Source organism: Accipiter gentilis, chromosome 1 (genome assembly GCF_929443795.1).
Source record: "Accipiter gentilis chromosome 1, bAccGen1.1, whole genome shotgun sequence".
NCBI lineage: Eukaryota > Metazoa > Chordata > Aves > Accipitriformes > Accipitridae > Astur > Astur gentilis.
The window spans coordinates 36,993,001-37,007,209 of record NC_064880.1 but is presented as its reverse complement, the minus strand read 5'-3'; the positions used below and the strand labels follow the sequence as shown (position 1 = coordinate 37,007,209).

At 65.0% G+C, this 14,209-nt stretch overlaps 2 protein-coding genes across 2 annotated transcripts; one reads left to right on the top strand and one right to left on the bottom strand.

Annotated features, from left to right (window-relative positions):
- Positions 1-556: 556 nt before the first annotated feature.
- On the top strand, positions 557-5,345 carry GMPPA (GDP-mannose pyrophosphorylase A). Its single transcript, XM_049809323.1, has 12 exons — positions 557-664; positions 736-833; positions 937-1,040; positions 1,440-1,632; positions 1,803-1,862; positions 2,012-2,142; positions 2,880-3,014; positions 3,192-3,289; positions 3,403-3,449; positions 3,547-3,639; positions 3,731-3,899; positions 3,990-5,345. Exons 1-12 carry the CDS (start codon positions 622-624, stop codon positions 4,088-4,090), a joined length of 1,272 nt encoding a protein of 423 aa, XP_049665280.1. The 5' UTR covers positions 557-621; the 3' UTR covers positions 4,091-5,345.
- A 954-nt stretch (positions 5,346-6,299) lies between these two features.
- LOC126039890 (rac GTPase-activating protein 1-like) lies at positions 6,300-10,999 on the bottom strand. The gene is made up of 16 exons (XM_049803674.1): positions 10,915-10,999; positions 10,597-10,799; positions 10,374-10,510; positions 10,068-10,146; positions 9,817-9,870; positions 9,123-9,200; positions 8,649-8,769; positions 8,218-8,378; positions 7,835-7,996; positions 7,600-7,695; positions 7,325-7,526; positions 7,144-7,249; positions 6,839-6,971; positions 6,661-6,763; positions 6,430-6,547; positions 6,300-6,354 (listed from the first exon to the last, which is right to left on the bottom strand). Exons 1-16 carry the CDS (start codon positions 10,997-10,999, stop codon positions 6,300-6,302), a joined length of 1,893 nt encoding a protein of 630 aa, XP_049659631.1.
- Positions 11,000-14,209: the final 3,210 nt, after the last annotated feature.

Genomic DNA, 14,209 nt, shown 5'->3' with positions numbered 1-14,209 from the left:
GGACCCGCCCCCCCCCCCCGCTATAAATACCCGCTGCCCATATGAGGCCGGGCCGGGCGCGCTGGCGGGGGCTGCTCCGGTTACAGCCCGGCCTGACACCCCGCCCCGGCTGCACCCACGGGCCCCTCGGTGCGCACACGCACCCCCGCGCCCGTAGCGCGTGCCTGGGCGGGTGGGCGCGGCCACACGCGTGAAGGCTTGTGCCCACGGACCGTCACACTCTCACCCTGACACGCGCGCGCCTCTGCCGGCACGCGGTCCCCCGCCCCGGCACCGTGCCGCCCGTCGCCCGCCCGCCCACGCAAGCACGACAGCCCGCGGTGCCCACGCCTGCGCGCCCCCCCCCCCCCGCTTGCGCGCCCACGGCCGGCCCCCTTTGCCCAGGCCGGCGGGCACGCGCCAGCGCGTTCCTCTCCTCCCGCCGCTGCGGCGCCCCCTGGCGGTGGGCGGGGCGTCCCCCCCCGGTAGCGCCGCCCGGCGCGGTGACGGCGGGGGGGCGGGGGCGAGAGCCCTGCGCGCTGACGTGTCGCAGCCACGTGTGCGGAAGCGGCGGGCGGGCCGGGGGAGGTGGGAGCGGAGGGGACGGGGCTGCGGGGGCCGCCGGAGCGGAGCGGGGTCGAGATGCCGCTGAAGGCGGTAATCCTCATCGGGGGCCCGCAGAAGGGTAAGTGCGCCGGGCCCGCGGGGCGTCCCGCCGGCGCCGGGCCCCGCCGACCCCATCCCTCTGCTCCGCAGGGACCCGGTTCCGGCCGCTGTCCTTCGAGGTGCCCAAGCCGCTCTTCCCCGTGGCCGGGGTGCCCATGGTGCAGCACCACATCGAGGCCTGCGCCAAGGTACGGGGGGCCTGGGGTGGCTTGGGGGGGGCGGGGCTGGGGGGGCCAGGGCCGCCCTCCCCACGGCCGCCCTCCCCACTCTGCCCCCTCTCCCCCCCCCAAGGTGGCCGGCATGAAGGAGATCCTGCTGATGGGCTTCTATCAGCCCCACGAGGCCCTCAGCCGCTTCCTGGTGTCGGCGCAGCAGGAGTTCAAGATCCCCATCAGGTGGGCAGGAGACCTCCCACCCCCTCCGTGGTGGCACAGGCTGGCTCAGCCCCTCACCCGCCTCCCCCGGCGTGGCAGCCCCCAGCCAGCACCCGGGCGTTGGGCAGGTGGGCACTGTCCCACCGCAGATGGGCACAGCTGGCCTCCCGCATCAGTTTTGCCAAATTTCCCTTGCCCTGGGCCTTGCCCTGGCTGGTTCCTGCTCCAGAGATGCCTCTCCAGCACAGCTCCAGGCTGCCGCAGCCTCCTTACCCTGTGCCAACGTCCACGTGAGCCCCACCGCTGCATGGCAGGATAATGTCTCCAGCCCCTGCCAGCCCATCCCTCTGCCCTGCTGCCGGTTGGTGCTAACAGACACCCGCTTCCCTAAGCCCTCGCTTTTCCCTGCTTGGCTCGCAGGTATCTCCAGGAGTACGCAGCGCTGGGCACGGGTGGTGGCATCTATCACTTCCGAGACCAGATCCTGTCAGGCGGTGCTGAGGCCTTCTTTGTCCTCAACGCGGACGTGTGCTCAGAGTTCCCCTTGCAGGAGATGCTGGAGTTCCGGCAGCAGCACGGGGACGCGCACAGCTTTGTCATTCTGGGTACCACAGTGAGTGGCAGTGCTGGGGAGCAGAGGAACAGCGGTGCTCTGCCGTGGGCTTGTCTAGAAGCCAGCGGCTCCTGTGGTGGATGAGTCCCTGGGTGTGAGCTCTGGGTTTCATCTGCTCTGCATCCGTATGCCCGCTGCTCCACCATTGCTAACACGTCCTTGCTTCGCAGGCCAACAGGACGCAGGCGCTGAATTATGGCTGTATCGTGGCAAACACGGACACGCAGGAGGTACTGGAGGACCTTGGGGAGCCGGGCACAATGTGGGCAGTGGGTGCTGCACTGCCTGTGTGGGCGTGTTTTCCCAGCATGCCACAGCAGGCATGATGCCAGGTGCAGGGGCTGCATCCTGGGACTCACATATTTTCTTTTGCCTCCAGGTCCAGCACTATGTGGAGAAGCCCAGCACATTTGTCAGTGAGATCATTAACTGTGGCATCTACCTGTTCACACCTGCCATATTCCAACACATCGGTGAGGTCTTCCAGAGGAACCAGCAGGAGCTAGTGCTGTGAGTGCCTCTCTCTGCCCCGCGTCCTTCCCACCCCACTGCTTCCTGGGGCTGCAGCAGCACGCTCATCCTCCATTCTTTCTCTATCTTCTCTCTTCCTCTGCCATCACTTACTTGTTTCCTGGTCCTGCACCAGCTGTCCTTACCTTGGGTAAGTCTCCCTCTGTGTGTGCACTGGCTGCTCTCCAGGCTGGATCGTTCCCAGTGGTAATGCATGCTTTCCTCCCTGCTCTAGGCCGCTTTGCAAGGCTGCTCTTTCCTCTGCTCGTCTCCTGGCCAGCTTGAGACTCCCCCTCTCCCTTTCTCTCCTCCCACCCCATCCTCATTCAGCTCCAGACAAGGGGCTGAGCAAGCCTGGGAATGCTCTGCTCCCTGCTCCAGCTCTTTGCACTAGTTAGCCTGTCACCTGACATCTCTGCCACCACCTAAGCAAAAATCCATCTAGGCAGGGCTCTGGAACAGGGCCAGGATCTGTCACTCATACACCCATCTGGACTGGGCAGGGCTCTTGCACCATCAACTTCTGGCTCAGAGCTTATTTCAGCTGGCAGAGCCCCCTCCCTCTGGGGCTCAGTGGGGCGAGGCAGGCCTAGCCTGACAGCTGGGGCTGTCCCCACCTTTGGGGAGAAATCCATGTTTAGGTAGGAGTCTAGGATCACTGTAGCCCCTGGATTTGGGGGAGGTAGCTCTTGGGGTCCCTGGCTGAGTTAGGTGTCTAACGGGCCTCTCGCTTGCAGAGAGGAGAGCTCCAACGGCTGGCAGCGTGCTGAAGTGATCCGGCTAGAGCAGGACGTTTTCACGGCGCTGGCTGGGAGTGGCAAACTCTATGTCTACAAAACTGATGGCTTCTGGAGCCAGATCAAATCAGCAGGGTAAGGTCTGGAGCTAGAGCTGGTGCAGCAGGGGCATCAAGCAGTCCGTACCAGAGATGTGAGATGAGGGTGCCCAGGTAGGGCCCTGGGGGTGGGTGGGGTGTGCTGAATTCAGAGCCTCCTCTGCCCTGGTAGTGCTGGAGAGGTAATAACAATCATTTGCTTTTCCTCCCTCAGCTCTGCCATTTATGCCAGTCGCCTTTACCTGAACCAGTACAGCAAAAGCCACCCAGAGAGGCTGGCCCAGAATAAGGCTGGAGGCCCTGTCATCCGAGGTACCCCTCTGATGTACCCCACGGCCTTGAGGGCTGCCCCAGGACCTCCCCTGATCTGAGAGGTGGGTGCTCCTGTGAGCTGCCTCCCCTGATGCAGCTGCCTTGTGTTGCAGGGAATGTGTACATCCACCCAACGGCCTCCATCGACAGCACTGCAGTGGTGAGTGCAGGCCTGGGGGACCCTGTGGCAGGGCGATGCTTGGGGGTGCTGAGGGTGCCGTTGTCCTCAACCCCATCACCTCCCTCTGTCCTCACAGCTGGGCCCCAACGTCTCCATTGGGGAGGGGGTGACGGTGGGAGCTGGTGTGCGTGTGCGAGAGTCCATTGTCCTGCACGGCGCCTCACTCCACGTAAGTAGGGTTTGCCTGAGAGTGTGGGTGTCAACCCCCACCCCTTCCAGTGAGGCAGCAGCACCCTTCACCCCCCTCTTCTTCATCCTAGGACCATACCTGTGTCCTCAATACTATCGTGGGCTGGGACAGCACCATCGGGCGCTGGGCCCGGGTTGAAGGAACACCCAGTGACCCCAACCCCAACGATCCCTATGCCAAGATTGACAGCGAGACTCTCTTCCGGGACGGGCGCCTCACGCCATCCATTACAATCCTGGGTACATCCTACCCGCACCCAGATGCCCTGGCCCTGCGCAGTGGCGCAGAGTCTCTCTCCTCCTACTAACCCACTCGCACTTTCCCTGCAGGCTGCAGTGTCACCATCCCTGCTGAGGTCGTTATCCTTAACTCCATCGTCCTTCCTCACAAAGAGCTGAGCCGCAGCTACAAGAACCAGATTATCCTGTGAGTCAGCTGCTCGCTGGGTTGGGAGGGGGCCAGTGCCAGCCCCCCACTCCCTGCTGTGCTCCACCGCAAGAGCCTGTGCTGGGGCTTCACCTCCTGGGAGGTTCCCAGCACCCCCAGAGAGGTAGGTGCAGGCCAGGAGCCCTGCAAGTGCCTGACTCCTCCTCCAGACAGACATTAAAGCTGGTGAGCATCAGCCTCGTGTGCTGCTTCTCTTGCAGCCCAGGGACCAGCCCTGGGGCAGGGTGAAGGCTTCGGGGACAGCATGTGGCCCTGGCACCAGGCTGCATGCCTATGCAGAGGCTGTTGAGGAAGCACTTGCTGCCTGCAGCATCTCAGGTGCTGAGCTTTGGGTGTTTCTCCACCAAAGGGCACTACCAGCACAGTCTTGCCACCCCTCACCAGGCTCTCCCTGCTCTGCAGAAGCTGCTGTCTGCAACTCCCTGGAAGGTTTTGGCCCATCTCACAGGCTGGGGAGCTTTGAATGTGCCCATCTTGGATAGGCAAACCACCCTGCAGGAGCCAGTTGTGAGGATCTCAATTTCAGCAGTGGGATTGGAACAGTCTGAGCTGGGCTCCTGCCTACTGCTGGGAAAACAGAGCAGCACCAGGCAGTCCTAAGGGCATTGGCGCACAAGGGCTGGGTTGGACAGGCAGGTTGCTGGCCCTGGAGGGAGCTGTGAAAGCACCCTGTCCCCCAGCACCACCTCCACCCCCAAGGGCTCTGTATGAGCCAGGAGAGCTCCTGTCAGGCTGAGACCTGTGCAGGCTGCCTAGGTAGGGCTGAAGGTGATGGCAGCAGGCTGTACCAGCATGAGTGTAGCTTGGGGGATTCACTGCATGTCTTCCCCTTGCACCAGCTACATCCATAGGGCACGTCTGTGCAGGTGGCAGAGATCTACCGCCTCGCTCTGTCTCAAAAGCCCCTGTTTTTATTGAAAGCAGCTTCCTGCTGATCCTGGCAGCATTTGTCTACAGTAACCAACACTGCCCTTTATCCACTTACCTCCCTGTCTTTGCCTCTGGTTTCGGAGCTCTGTGCTAAAGCCCTGCACTCCACTGAGGACCCCATCATGCCTCTCACCTTAAGCAAGGCACTGCATGAGGGATTCTCCATCTATCCAGTACCACCCCAGCTCGATGGATTTGCAGTAAATCCTTGCTCCCAGCCCTGTGCCTTCCTGTACCAGTTCTCCTGTGGTCCTGGGCGAGGATTAGCTGTTCCCTGGCTTTAAGCACATTAAACTCCTTCAGTTTTGCCTCTGCCTTGGATGTGCTAATTTCCTTGCCTGCTGGTGAACACCCCTGCGCTGGGGGAAACTGAGCCAAAGTACTTGCTTTCAGGATTGTACATGAATTTTCTCCTGTGTCCCACATCTGGCCTGGCTTTTAGTACAAAGGTTTCTCAGCTGCTGGACGTGGCCCTAGGGCAGTTCTCAGCCCTGTTGTGCAATGCCCCTTTTCCCCAAGTTCCCCTTGTAGTGGCTGTCCTCTGTGCAGAGTTATCTGGGGGACAAGCCCTTCCTGAGCCCTTGCTCCATTACAGCTTCATTCAGCTTCCCCCTCTTGGAGGGAGAGAGCTGTGCATCCCAGCCCTGCTTGGGCTTTGCAGCTCCAGCAGTGGGGCTGGCGGGAAGGAAGGAGTTAAAGGGGCCTCTACTGAGGTGCCAGGAAGTCTGGAAATGCTTTAAGGTTGTCCTGCCCTGAGCAGCAGCAGCTCTGATTACTTGAGGCCAACATCTGGGCTGGAAGAGGGGCCTCCTGCATCCTGGGCTCCAGGGCAGGGAGAGGAGGGCTTCAGTTAGGGCAGGAGGGGGCTCTGCCTGCCCTCCCCACTCAGCGAAAGCAGGGTAGTTGGGGAGCACTGCTAACCCTTGCTGTCAGTACAGCTCTTGTCCACTGCCCAGCGAGGCTCCATCATGCCAGTGAGCCCCGAACGCTGGCACCTGGCAGCAGCAGGGACAGACAGACAGCAGCCACAGCCAGGCTCGTTTTGCTGCAAATATTTAATACAAACCTGCTCCTAAGTACAGCACTGGGGCAGTGTCCCCACCACCACAGCTGGGCAGAGCCAGCCCTGCTCCCCAGTCTCCAGGAAAGCAGAGCAGGGCTTGGAACTCAGCACCACCGGCCCACAGGCAGTTGCCTGGTCCCACAAGCTTTGTTCCTCCTCCAGTGCCAGCTCTGAGACCCCAGGGAGCCACTGCCGCAGGCTACAAGGGAGAAGGGAAGAACCGGCCCACCACCTTCCTCGGGGCCGGCCCCTGCCTGCGTGGGGAGAGATGAGTCAGGGGTGCAAAGCGAGCTCCCTCGGGCTCCCCACCCACCCGCAGCAGCACTCACGGGGGTTGGGTGGCTGTGCCCACGCAGCTCCGCAGGGTGCTGGGGAGGCAGCAGGTGCCAGCTGGGCTCAGCTGGCCTGGCTTGGGCTCCGGGGAGGCAATGGGGTGGAAGAACGGCTCTGCAGGACAGTAGGGGAACACCTATTGCACCCCAGCCCAGCCAAAGGCACCCAGGACCCTTCAGCAGCCACAGGGCAAGGGCAGGGAGGGGGCCAGGGTTCCCACGCCTCACCACGTTCGCCTCCTGGAGCTGGTGTTGGCACCAGGTTCTCCTGCTCCGTCCCCATGAAGCCTCTCCAGAAATCAGGTGGCAGCGAGAGGAGCCGAGCCACCACCTGGGCAGGGAGGGATGGAGTATGGGGATGCTGGCAGCACTCAGGGTACACCCCACACCTCAGGGACACCCTCACCTTGGACTGCCGCGGCGTGTCCTCCATGATGGCGAGCGGCGTGGGGTTGGCCGAGCTGTGTCCCACCAGCGTCGGACCAAACACACGGGACAGGTTGAGCACGTCCATCTTGCAGTCAGGGCTGCGCGACACCCTGCGAGGAGGGACAGACAGCGTGAACACACTGCTGCGTGAACTGCCTGGCCAAGGGGCCCTTCATCCTCAGCCCAGGTTCCCCACTGTGGGGCATGGAGCCTGGATGAGGGGCAGAGAGCCAGGAGATGGGGACAGGCCCAGGAGAGCCCCTGCCAGGATGAGCCCCTCACCTGAGCAGATGCAGCATGAGGAAGGCCAGGGTGTCCCTGTTGGCTGGGGGCAGCTTGCTCACCACGTGGCGCAGGGCTGTGCTGCAGGCGGCATCATCCGGGATGTCTGTAGTGGCACCGTGGAACAGTGTTAGGGGAGAAGCAGCCCCTTCCCTTCCCAGCTTGGGACCCCCCCACTCACCAGCAGCCTGCAGAAAGGCAGGGTGGAGGCTGAAGGTGACCAGTGGTTCCTTGAGCCCCCGCAGAAAGTCCTTGAGCACCCCACACACCACGTGGATGTCAGCCACGCTGCTGAGGGCAGGGAGTGCACCTCCAGCCCGCAGCAGCCTCCGCTTCCACTCCCGCACCAGCTGCTCTGCACCCGGCACCCGATACAGCCCTGTCTGGGGCACAAGGGAGAAGGGCTCAGCCCCGTGGGGACCATGGCATCACCGCCTCCACCGCCCCGGCCCCTACCTCTGTCAAGCCTCGCGTCTCCACCTCGGTCACACACTGCACCACCAGCACGGGAACCAGGGGCGGCGTGGGGGGGGCAAAGTCAGCCAGCACGCCCTGGGGAGGACAATGCCGACTCCCGCTCTGTACCCACCACCCAGCCCTGTGGCCACGGTAGGCAGAGCCCCAGCATCCCAGGGCCGGCAGCCCCACAGGGACACGGAGCAGCCCCCGAGCACTGCCATGCCCCCCTCACCTCACGGGGCCAGGCGTGGTGGTGAGGCCGGGGCGTGCAGAGGCTGGGGCACTGCTCCCGGCACTTGGGGTGCAGCAGCAGCTGGCACCGGCGGCACTTGACGGCAGCCTTCCCGAAGCGGATGCGGGAGCCACAGACGCCGCACGGCTCAGGGCGGATCACCTGGAGAGAGGGAGCAGGATCAGGGCCCCCGCTTCTTGCAGATACCCAGTACCACTCCTTCATCCCTCCCAAACCAGCCCCTACCACCTCCATCCATCTCTTGTGCGTGCAGAGCTGTGGAGGATGGAGGAGAGCTTTGCCCCCCTCCCCAGACCTGCTCCCCCTACCCAGCTCCTTTCTCCATAGCAGCCAAGAGAAGGGAGAGAGGCTGCGACACACACCGTTTTGGAGGTGAACTGGTGCTGGAGTGGTGGGAGGCCCTGTGGAGGCGAGGGGAAGGCTTCTGGCGCTGGCTGCCCCACGGAGCTGCCCTCAGTATGGCTCTCCTGCCCCGGAGCACGGCAGCCTGGATCCTCACTGGTGCCCCACACCGTGGTCAGCTCTGCAAAGAGAGGAGGCAGTGGAGGGGGCCCTGAAAGGCAAACCACCCCAGCTCCCAGCTGCGATGTGGGGAGGCTTCCCACCTGCTAGGGAGCCCCTGCAGCATCCCAGCTTCCCTGGAACAGTGGCGTCTGGCATGTCTCAAGGACCCCAGTACTCCCATGGTAGGGACGAGCATCCCCCAGCAGATCCCCTCCCTCCCCTGTAATGGAAGCACCCTGAAGCTGGTCCCACACCACCCATGAGCCCCCTCCCTAGCCCTTCCCGTGACCTGCACGCGTGGAGACACGATGACCCTGGCGAGAGCGGCGTCGCGGCACCAGAACAGCAGGCAGGAGGCTGCCGGCAGGACCTGGAACCTCAGCAGGAGGGAGCACGGGGGGGACACTCGCCTGCTGAGGTGGGGGACAGTGAGAACATGCATGGCTGCAGCTGCACAGTGCTTCAGCATCTCCCCGTGAGCTCTGCTGTGCCTGCTCTCTGGCCCTGCTGTCCTGCACAGACAGGGATGCCATCACCATGGGTACAGGGGGATACAGGTTGCAGGGCACTGGTCTAGCACAGCCCCCTCTGGTGCCGGGGGAATACAGGCTGCAGGGCACAGGCACACAGAGAGGACAGCTGAGCACCCCGGACCCCACAGCACCCACAGGCCCGCAGGACTGAATGTTGCGGCATTGCCGTCTGGCACTGGGCAGCCCACACACCCCATACCCACCCAGGGCGCGCTGGGGTCCCTACTCACGGCGTTGTGGAGTGCCACAGAAGAACGGTGCCGCTTCGCCACCACCACGGGGCCGATCTGAGGGGCCAGGGACACACGCTGGGGACAGAGCACATGGGGTGAAGGGTAGGCAGGGACCCCCTCCCTGACTCTGCTCCCCACCCCTCAGAGCACCTGAGCCAAGTGGTCTCAGCCCCACAGAAGGTCTCAGTCTCACCCTGCCCCGCAGCACTGCCTGCCCCACACCAGGCATCATGGGGACCCAGGCCCCCCACCTGGGTTGGAGCCAGCCCAGGGGCTGGGGGAAGCCAGGCTAGGCCTGCAATGCAGAGGTGTGAGCGGAGCGGGGTGTGGGATGCCCACACGTGGGGATGAATTATTGAAGAGCCCGGCTGGGCCACAGTGGAGGGTAATGGAGTTTCTATTGATCGCGGGAGGTTTGCTGAGAGACAGCACTCCCAGCCCAGCATCAATAAATTAAACCCCCTGCCAGGCTCCTTGCAGACTCCTGTGCCGGGATGGAGAAGTATCTGGGCGTGCTAACCCTGCATGGCCCAGGGCCAGCACCCCAGCCCAGGCTGCTGACCTGTGTGGGTAGAGGGTCCCAGGGGCACAGTGCAGAAGAGAGCCGGGGGCTCCTCACCCACGCAGAGGCGCAGACCCCACCTCCACACGAGCCCCCACGGGCTGCCACATCCCAGCATTTCCCTCGTACCTGCCTCTCCTGGGCTTTGCGCTTCAGGGTCCGCACCACGGTCGTATCAACATCCTGAAAGGCAGCGGGGAAGCTGAGGGCTGGCAGGGCTGCACGGGGCCAGATACACCCCCAGCATCCAACTCCAGTGGCAGCCTGTCCCTAACCATGGCCACGCAAAGGGGCTGCCCCACTGCAGGAGTGGGACAAAACTACCCCATCACTGCTGGGGCGAAGCTGAACCTGGGGACTTGCATCGGGTTGCTCCTTACCACATCATCCTCGGTGCGGTCATAGCTGATGTCCGAGTGGGACAGGAGGGACTGGCATGACTCGTCCACTGCAGATGACCTGTGGAGCAAGCTGGGTGTCAGCCCAGCTGGGGTACACCCCCCCCCCCTCAGCCAGCACTTACTCCTACAGCTACTCCTGCGAGCCCATGGGTGATGCCTCTGCAGAGCCCGAGCACCTCTGTGCCCAGCCAGCCCCTCGAGCCCAGCAGAGGTGAGGGGGAGAGGGGCACAGCCAAGCCTAGGGCTGCCGGAGGGGCTGGGCCGAGGACCGCCAGCCCTGCTCACCTCCTGCCCGATGCCAGGGCTGTCCCGAGGCGCTGGCCAGCCAGGGCCCTGAGGACAGAGCACTGCTCCCTGCTCAGCACCCCGCTGCCCCACGGCTCCCGCATCAGGGACTCGAAGACCAGCTGAAGTTTGCGCTCCTGCGAGCAAAACGAGGTGGCGGTGAGCGGGCTGAGGTCCCCACAGCCAGCCCCACGCAGGGTACCCCTACGGCCAGCTCCCAGACCTGCTTCTCCAGCTCAGCCTCTGCCCGGTGCCGCTTCTTCATCTCCACCTCCACCTGGTTGCGGGCGTGCTTGAGCTTCACCTCCAGCGCTGCCCGCTCGGCCTCCACACGAGCCAGCTGCTCGCGGGCCCACCGTCCATCCCGCTCCAGGCGGCAGCATCTCTGGCGCGTTGCTTCGAAGCGCTGAGCAATCTGGATGTAGTCTGGGGGCAACACGAGCGGGTGGCCAGCCGGGATAGGGGGCCGGTCCCCAGCCCCCGCTGGCAGCAGAGCCGGGGGTCCCGGGGTGCCCCAGGCCGAGGGGCTGCGCGCACCCACCTTCCTCCACGCTACCGCCGAGCTCCAGCAGCTGCAGCGCCCGCTCCAGCCGGGCCAGGAGCCGCCCGCAGCGCTGCCGCAGCATCCCGCCGCCCTGGGACGGGGTGAGACACCCCCCCACCACCACCGCCGCCGCCCCCGCAGCCAGGCAGCACGGCCCCCCCCCCCTTCCCACCCCGCCCGGGGATTCGCTCCCCAGCCCCCGGAGCTCCTGCCCCGCGCTCTCCTCCGGCCGCCCAGATCCGCCGGACGCCCCCGGGACGGCGCAGGCTCCGGGGGCGAGGGGCCCTCCCGGCCGGCCTATGTGGGCCGGGGGCCGGGGTGGAGCCCGTCCCGGCTCCGCCTCCGCCTCCCGCCGCCACCGGGGCCCCGACCCGCCGCTCCGACGGCTGCCTGCTCGGGGGAGCCCTCCTGGGAGCCTTGGGCGCGGGGTGCCCCGGGGTGCGGGGCAAGAGCCGTGGGCAGGACGAGGGTGCCGGGTGGGGGTCGCCTTTGAGGGCGGGCGGGGTGCCCGGGCACCGGGCGTACCTGACGAGAGCACCTGAGGGGTGCGGGCGCAGCGGGTGCGGGGTGCTCTGGGGGTGCAGGGGCGTCGGGCGGGAGCACCGGGCCTGGGGTGCGCTGGGGGGTGTAGGGGTGCGGGAGGGGGGCTGGCTCCCGGCACCGCTTCCCCCAGCCCCGCTTCCCGGGAGCGGCGCGGGTGGGAGCCGGAGGAGCCGCTGTCCTTGTCCGCTGTCCCCCGCCGCTGTGCCCCGCATGCAAAGCGGCGGGCGGCGGGCGGGGGCGGCGAGGGACCCCCCCCCCCAGCACCGGGGCTCCCGGCCGGGGCCGTGTCCTGCAGATGGAGCCACCTCCCCGCCTCAAAGCCCAGCCGCTGCCCGGCGCTGCGAGGGTGCTGTGCCCCCCGGGGTGCCCCGTCCAGGGGCTTCCCCGGAGCAGCCCCCAGCCCCGGGCCCCCTCCCTGCCGCAGCCAGGTCCTGGTGGCCCTGCGTTCTCGCGGGGGCTCCGGGCGGGGTTGCGGGGGGCCCCGGTGAATGGCAGCTCCCCCTCCTCGGTGCCTGTCCCGACCTGCTGCGAATACCGGGAATAGCAGTGGGGCTGGCGGCAGGGCTGGGCGTGCAAGTCCGTGCACACACACACACACACACACACAGACACAAACGCGCGCACACACAGGCTCGCAGGCCCCTCGCATGCCTTCACACCTCCCCGGCTGCCTCTGACCTCGAGAAGTGGTTTTGCACCCCATGGGCATGCAGCAGCAGGTCCCCCCAACACCCCGATGCCTCTCGGGGGTGGCTGCAGATTCAACAGGCTCCTCTCCCCATGCCGGTCCCACACAGGGCCCAGGCAGTGGCAAGCAAGGGGCACGGGGGAGCACCCCCACATCCCAGGGATGTGTGAGGCACTTGGTGAGAAAATAGCCTGCGTTCATCCTGGGCTATAGGATCTAGGTGGCACGGACCCCACCCCGAGGGCTGAACCTCATCAGGGCTATGCGGTGCTGGGGACGCTGCCTGATGGGGTGCTGCTGCCTTGGGTATAGGCAGTCCCAAGGCAGGGTCCCCCTTGGGGACAGAGCCTGGCAGGGGGCTGGGACGGACTGGCAGCAACCCGGCAGGCTGAGCTCTACACTGTGCCAGCGCATGGGGAGCCGAGGGTGTTTCTCAGAGAAGCTCCTTCCTCCCAAGGTTGAATATGAGTCAGGTTTTGGAGTGACTTTAATTACTGCTGGATCGATAGGCTCGGCACGGCCAAGCAAAATCCAATTGCAGCCCTGGGGGCCTGCCTGCTCAGCCCTCCGCTGCCTGCTCAGCCCTCCGCTGCCTGTTTCTGGGGAGGCACGCACTCCCCGGCTCCAGGTGCTCCCCAGCACTTGCTGGCCCAGCACCCAGCCCCGGGAGGTGGGACCCCATCCTGCACATGGAGCCAGCACCCCGCTTGCTCAGCCCTAGCAAGGAACACACATCCCCCAGAGGCCGGGCAGCAGACGGAGATGCCCCAGCCTTGCAGGGCATGGCCAGTGCTGCCCGGGGGACCCCACGCACCCCTGAGGACCTTCCCTCACCCAATGCATGGAGCAGGTCTGTGGTCCCCAGACCTGCCATGCACCCTAGGCACAAGCCCGGGAGCCCCCAGTAGGGCAGAGTGGCCATGGCAGCGTGCAGGCAGCCCTTCTCATGCCCGGGGATGGGAGGGGGGCACTCGCCACCCACCCTGTGCCCCTCCCGCCTGCTCCCCCCCTCCCAAGCCACCCCGGCTTGGCCAGGCGCTGCATAAATAGCTGTTTGTGTCTCCGCTCGGCCCCTGCGTGGGAAATAATATCGGCTGATGGAACATAATGCCCTGCTTCACATGTTCAATTTTATCATTTTCCGAGGCAGGCAATCTTCGTTTAAAGCTGAATGGGCTGGAGAATGTTAATGAAGCGCCGGCGCTGCTCTGCACCGCGCTTTATCTCTTTGAGAATAATTTGGGTGAGCTCGGAAATAGAGTTCCCAGTCCCAATTCAAGCAGCGGCAGCACCGCATGCCGATAAAAGTGTAATTCCTGGCCAGCGCGTGGCCTTGAATACATGACAACTTAACCCTTGGGGCCCCGCTGGGGTGGTGCTGTCCGCAGCTGCCTGCCTGTCTGCATCGGGCCCGGCTGCCCTGTATGCCCAGCATGAGCCTTGGTGCTCAGCCCGGGCAGGATGGGGTCTATCGCTCCCGCTCGCCCGGGCTGTGGAGCGAGGCGTGCAGCCCGGGAAGGAGAGATAAGAGGGCAGGAGCAGAGCTGGAGGAAATCAGTCTCCCTGGACAGACAGGACCCCACAGGCGGATCTGCGGCAGCACCAGCCCACAGAGTGCCCGGGGATGGGCACTCTGCTGGGAGACGGATGCCCCAGATCCAGGGATGCCCAGGCACAGGGATCAGGGAGGGATGGGGAGAGGGAAGGGGGTAGGGGCTGTGCTGGGGGACCAGGCTGGAGGGAGGCAGCAGGGGAGATGGGTTCAAGAGAGCAGCCCCAATGCATGAGCATCCCATCCTACAGAGACTGGCAGAGCAGGGTTGGGCACTCATGGGCTGAAGGCACATGCCTGCCCCAACGCCTGAGTGAGGGCCTCCCCCAGGAAGGCCCTGGGCCCCGGTGGTGACAGAAGGCAGCGAGCTGAATTTGCGGGAGGTGTTTGCTGGTCCATGAGAGAAGAAATGCAGGTCAACAGTAGCAGGCAGCTTGAGCCCCAAGGAGAAAGCCTTTGGTGGTCTGCCTGCTTCTGCTCTGAGTCTGTCCACAGGGCTGGCTCCAGCT

Bases quoted from the DNA above. Each gene is read 5' to 3' on its own strand.
- GMPPA (XM_049809323.1), top strand. From the start codon at position 622: ATGCCGCTGAAGGCGGTAATCCTCATCGGGGGCCCGCAGAAGG. The intron at 1,633-1,802 runs GTGAGTGGCAGT...CTTGCTTCGCAG, and splicing joins TTGTCATTCTGGGTACCACA to GCCAACAGGACGCAGGCGCT. The intron at 3,640-3,730 runs GTAAGTAGGGTT...TCTTCATCCTAG, and splicing joins TGCACGGCGCCTCACTCCAC to GACCATACCTGTGTCCTCAA.
- LOC126039890 (XM_049803674.1), bottom strand. From the start codon at position 10,999: ATGCTGCGGCAGCGCTGCGGGCGGCTCCTGGCCCGGCTGGAGCGGGCG. The intron at 9,871-10,067 runs GTAAGGAGCAAC...GCTGCCTTTCAG, and splicing joins ACCGCACCGAGGATGATGTG to GATGTTGATACGACCGTGGT. The intron at 9,201-9,816 runs GTACGAGGGAAA...CTCTGTCCCCAG, and splicing joins GCAAAGCCCAGGAGAGGCAG to CGTGTGTCCCTGGCCCCTCA.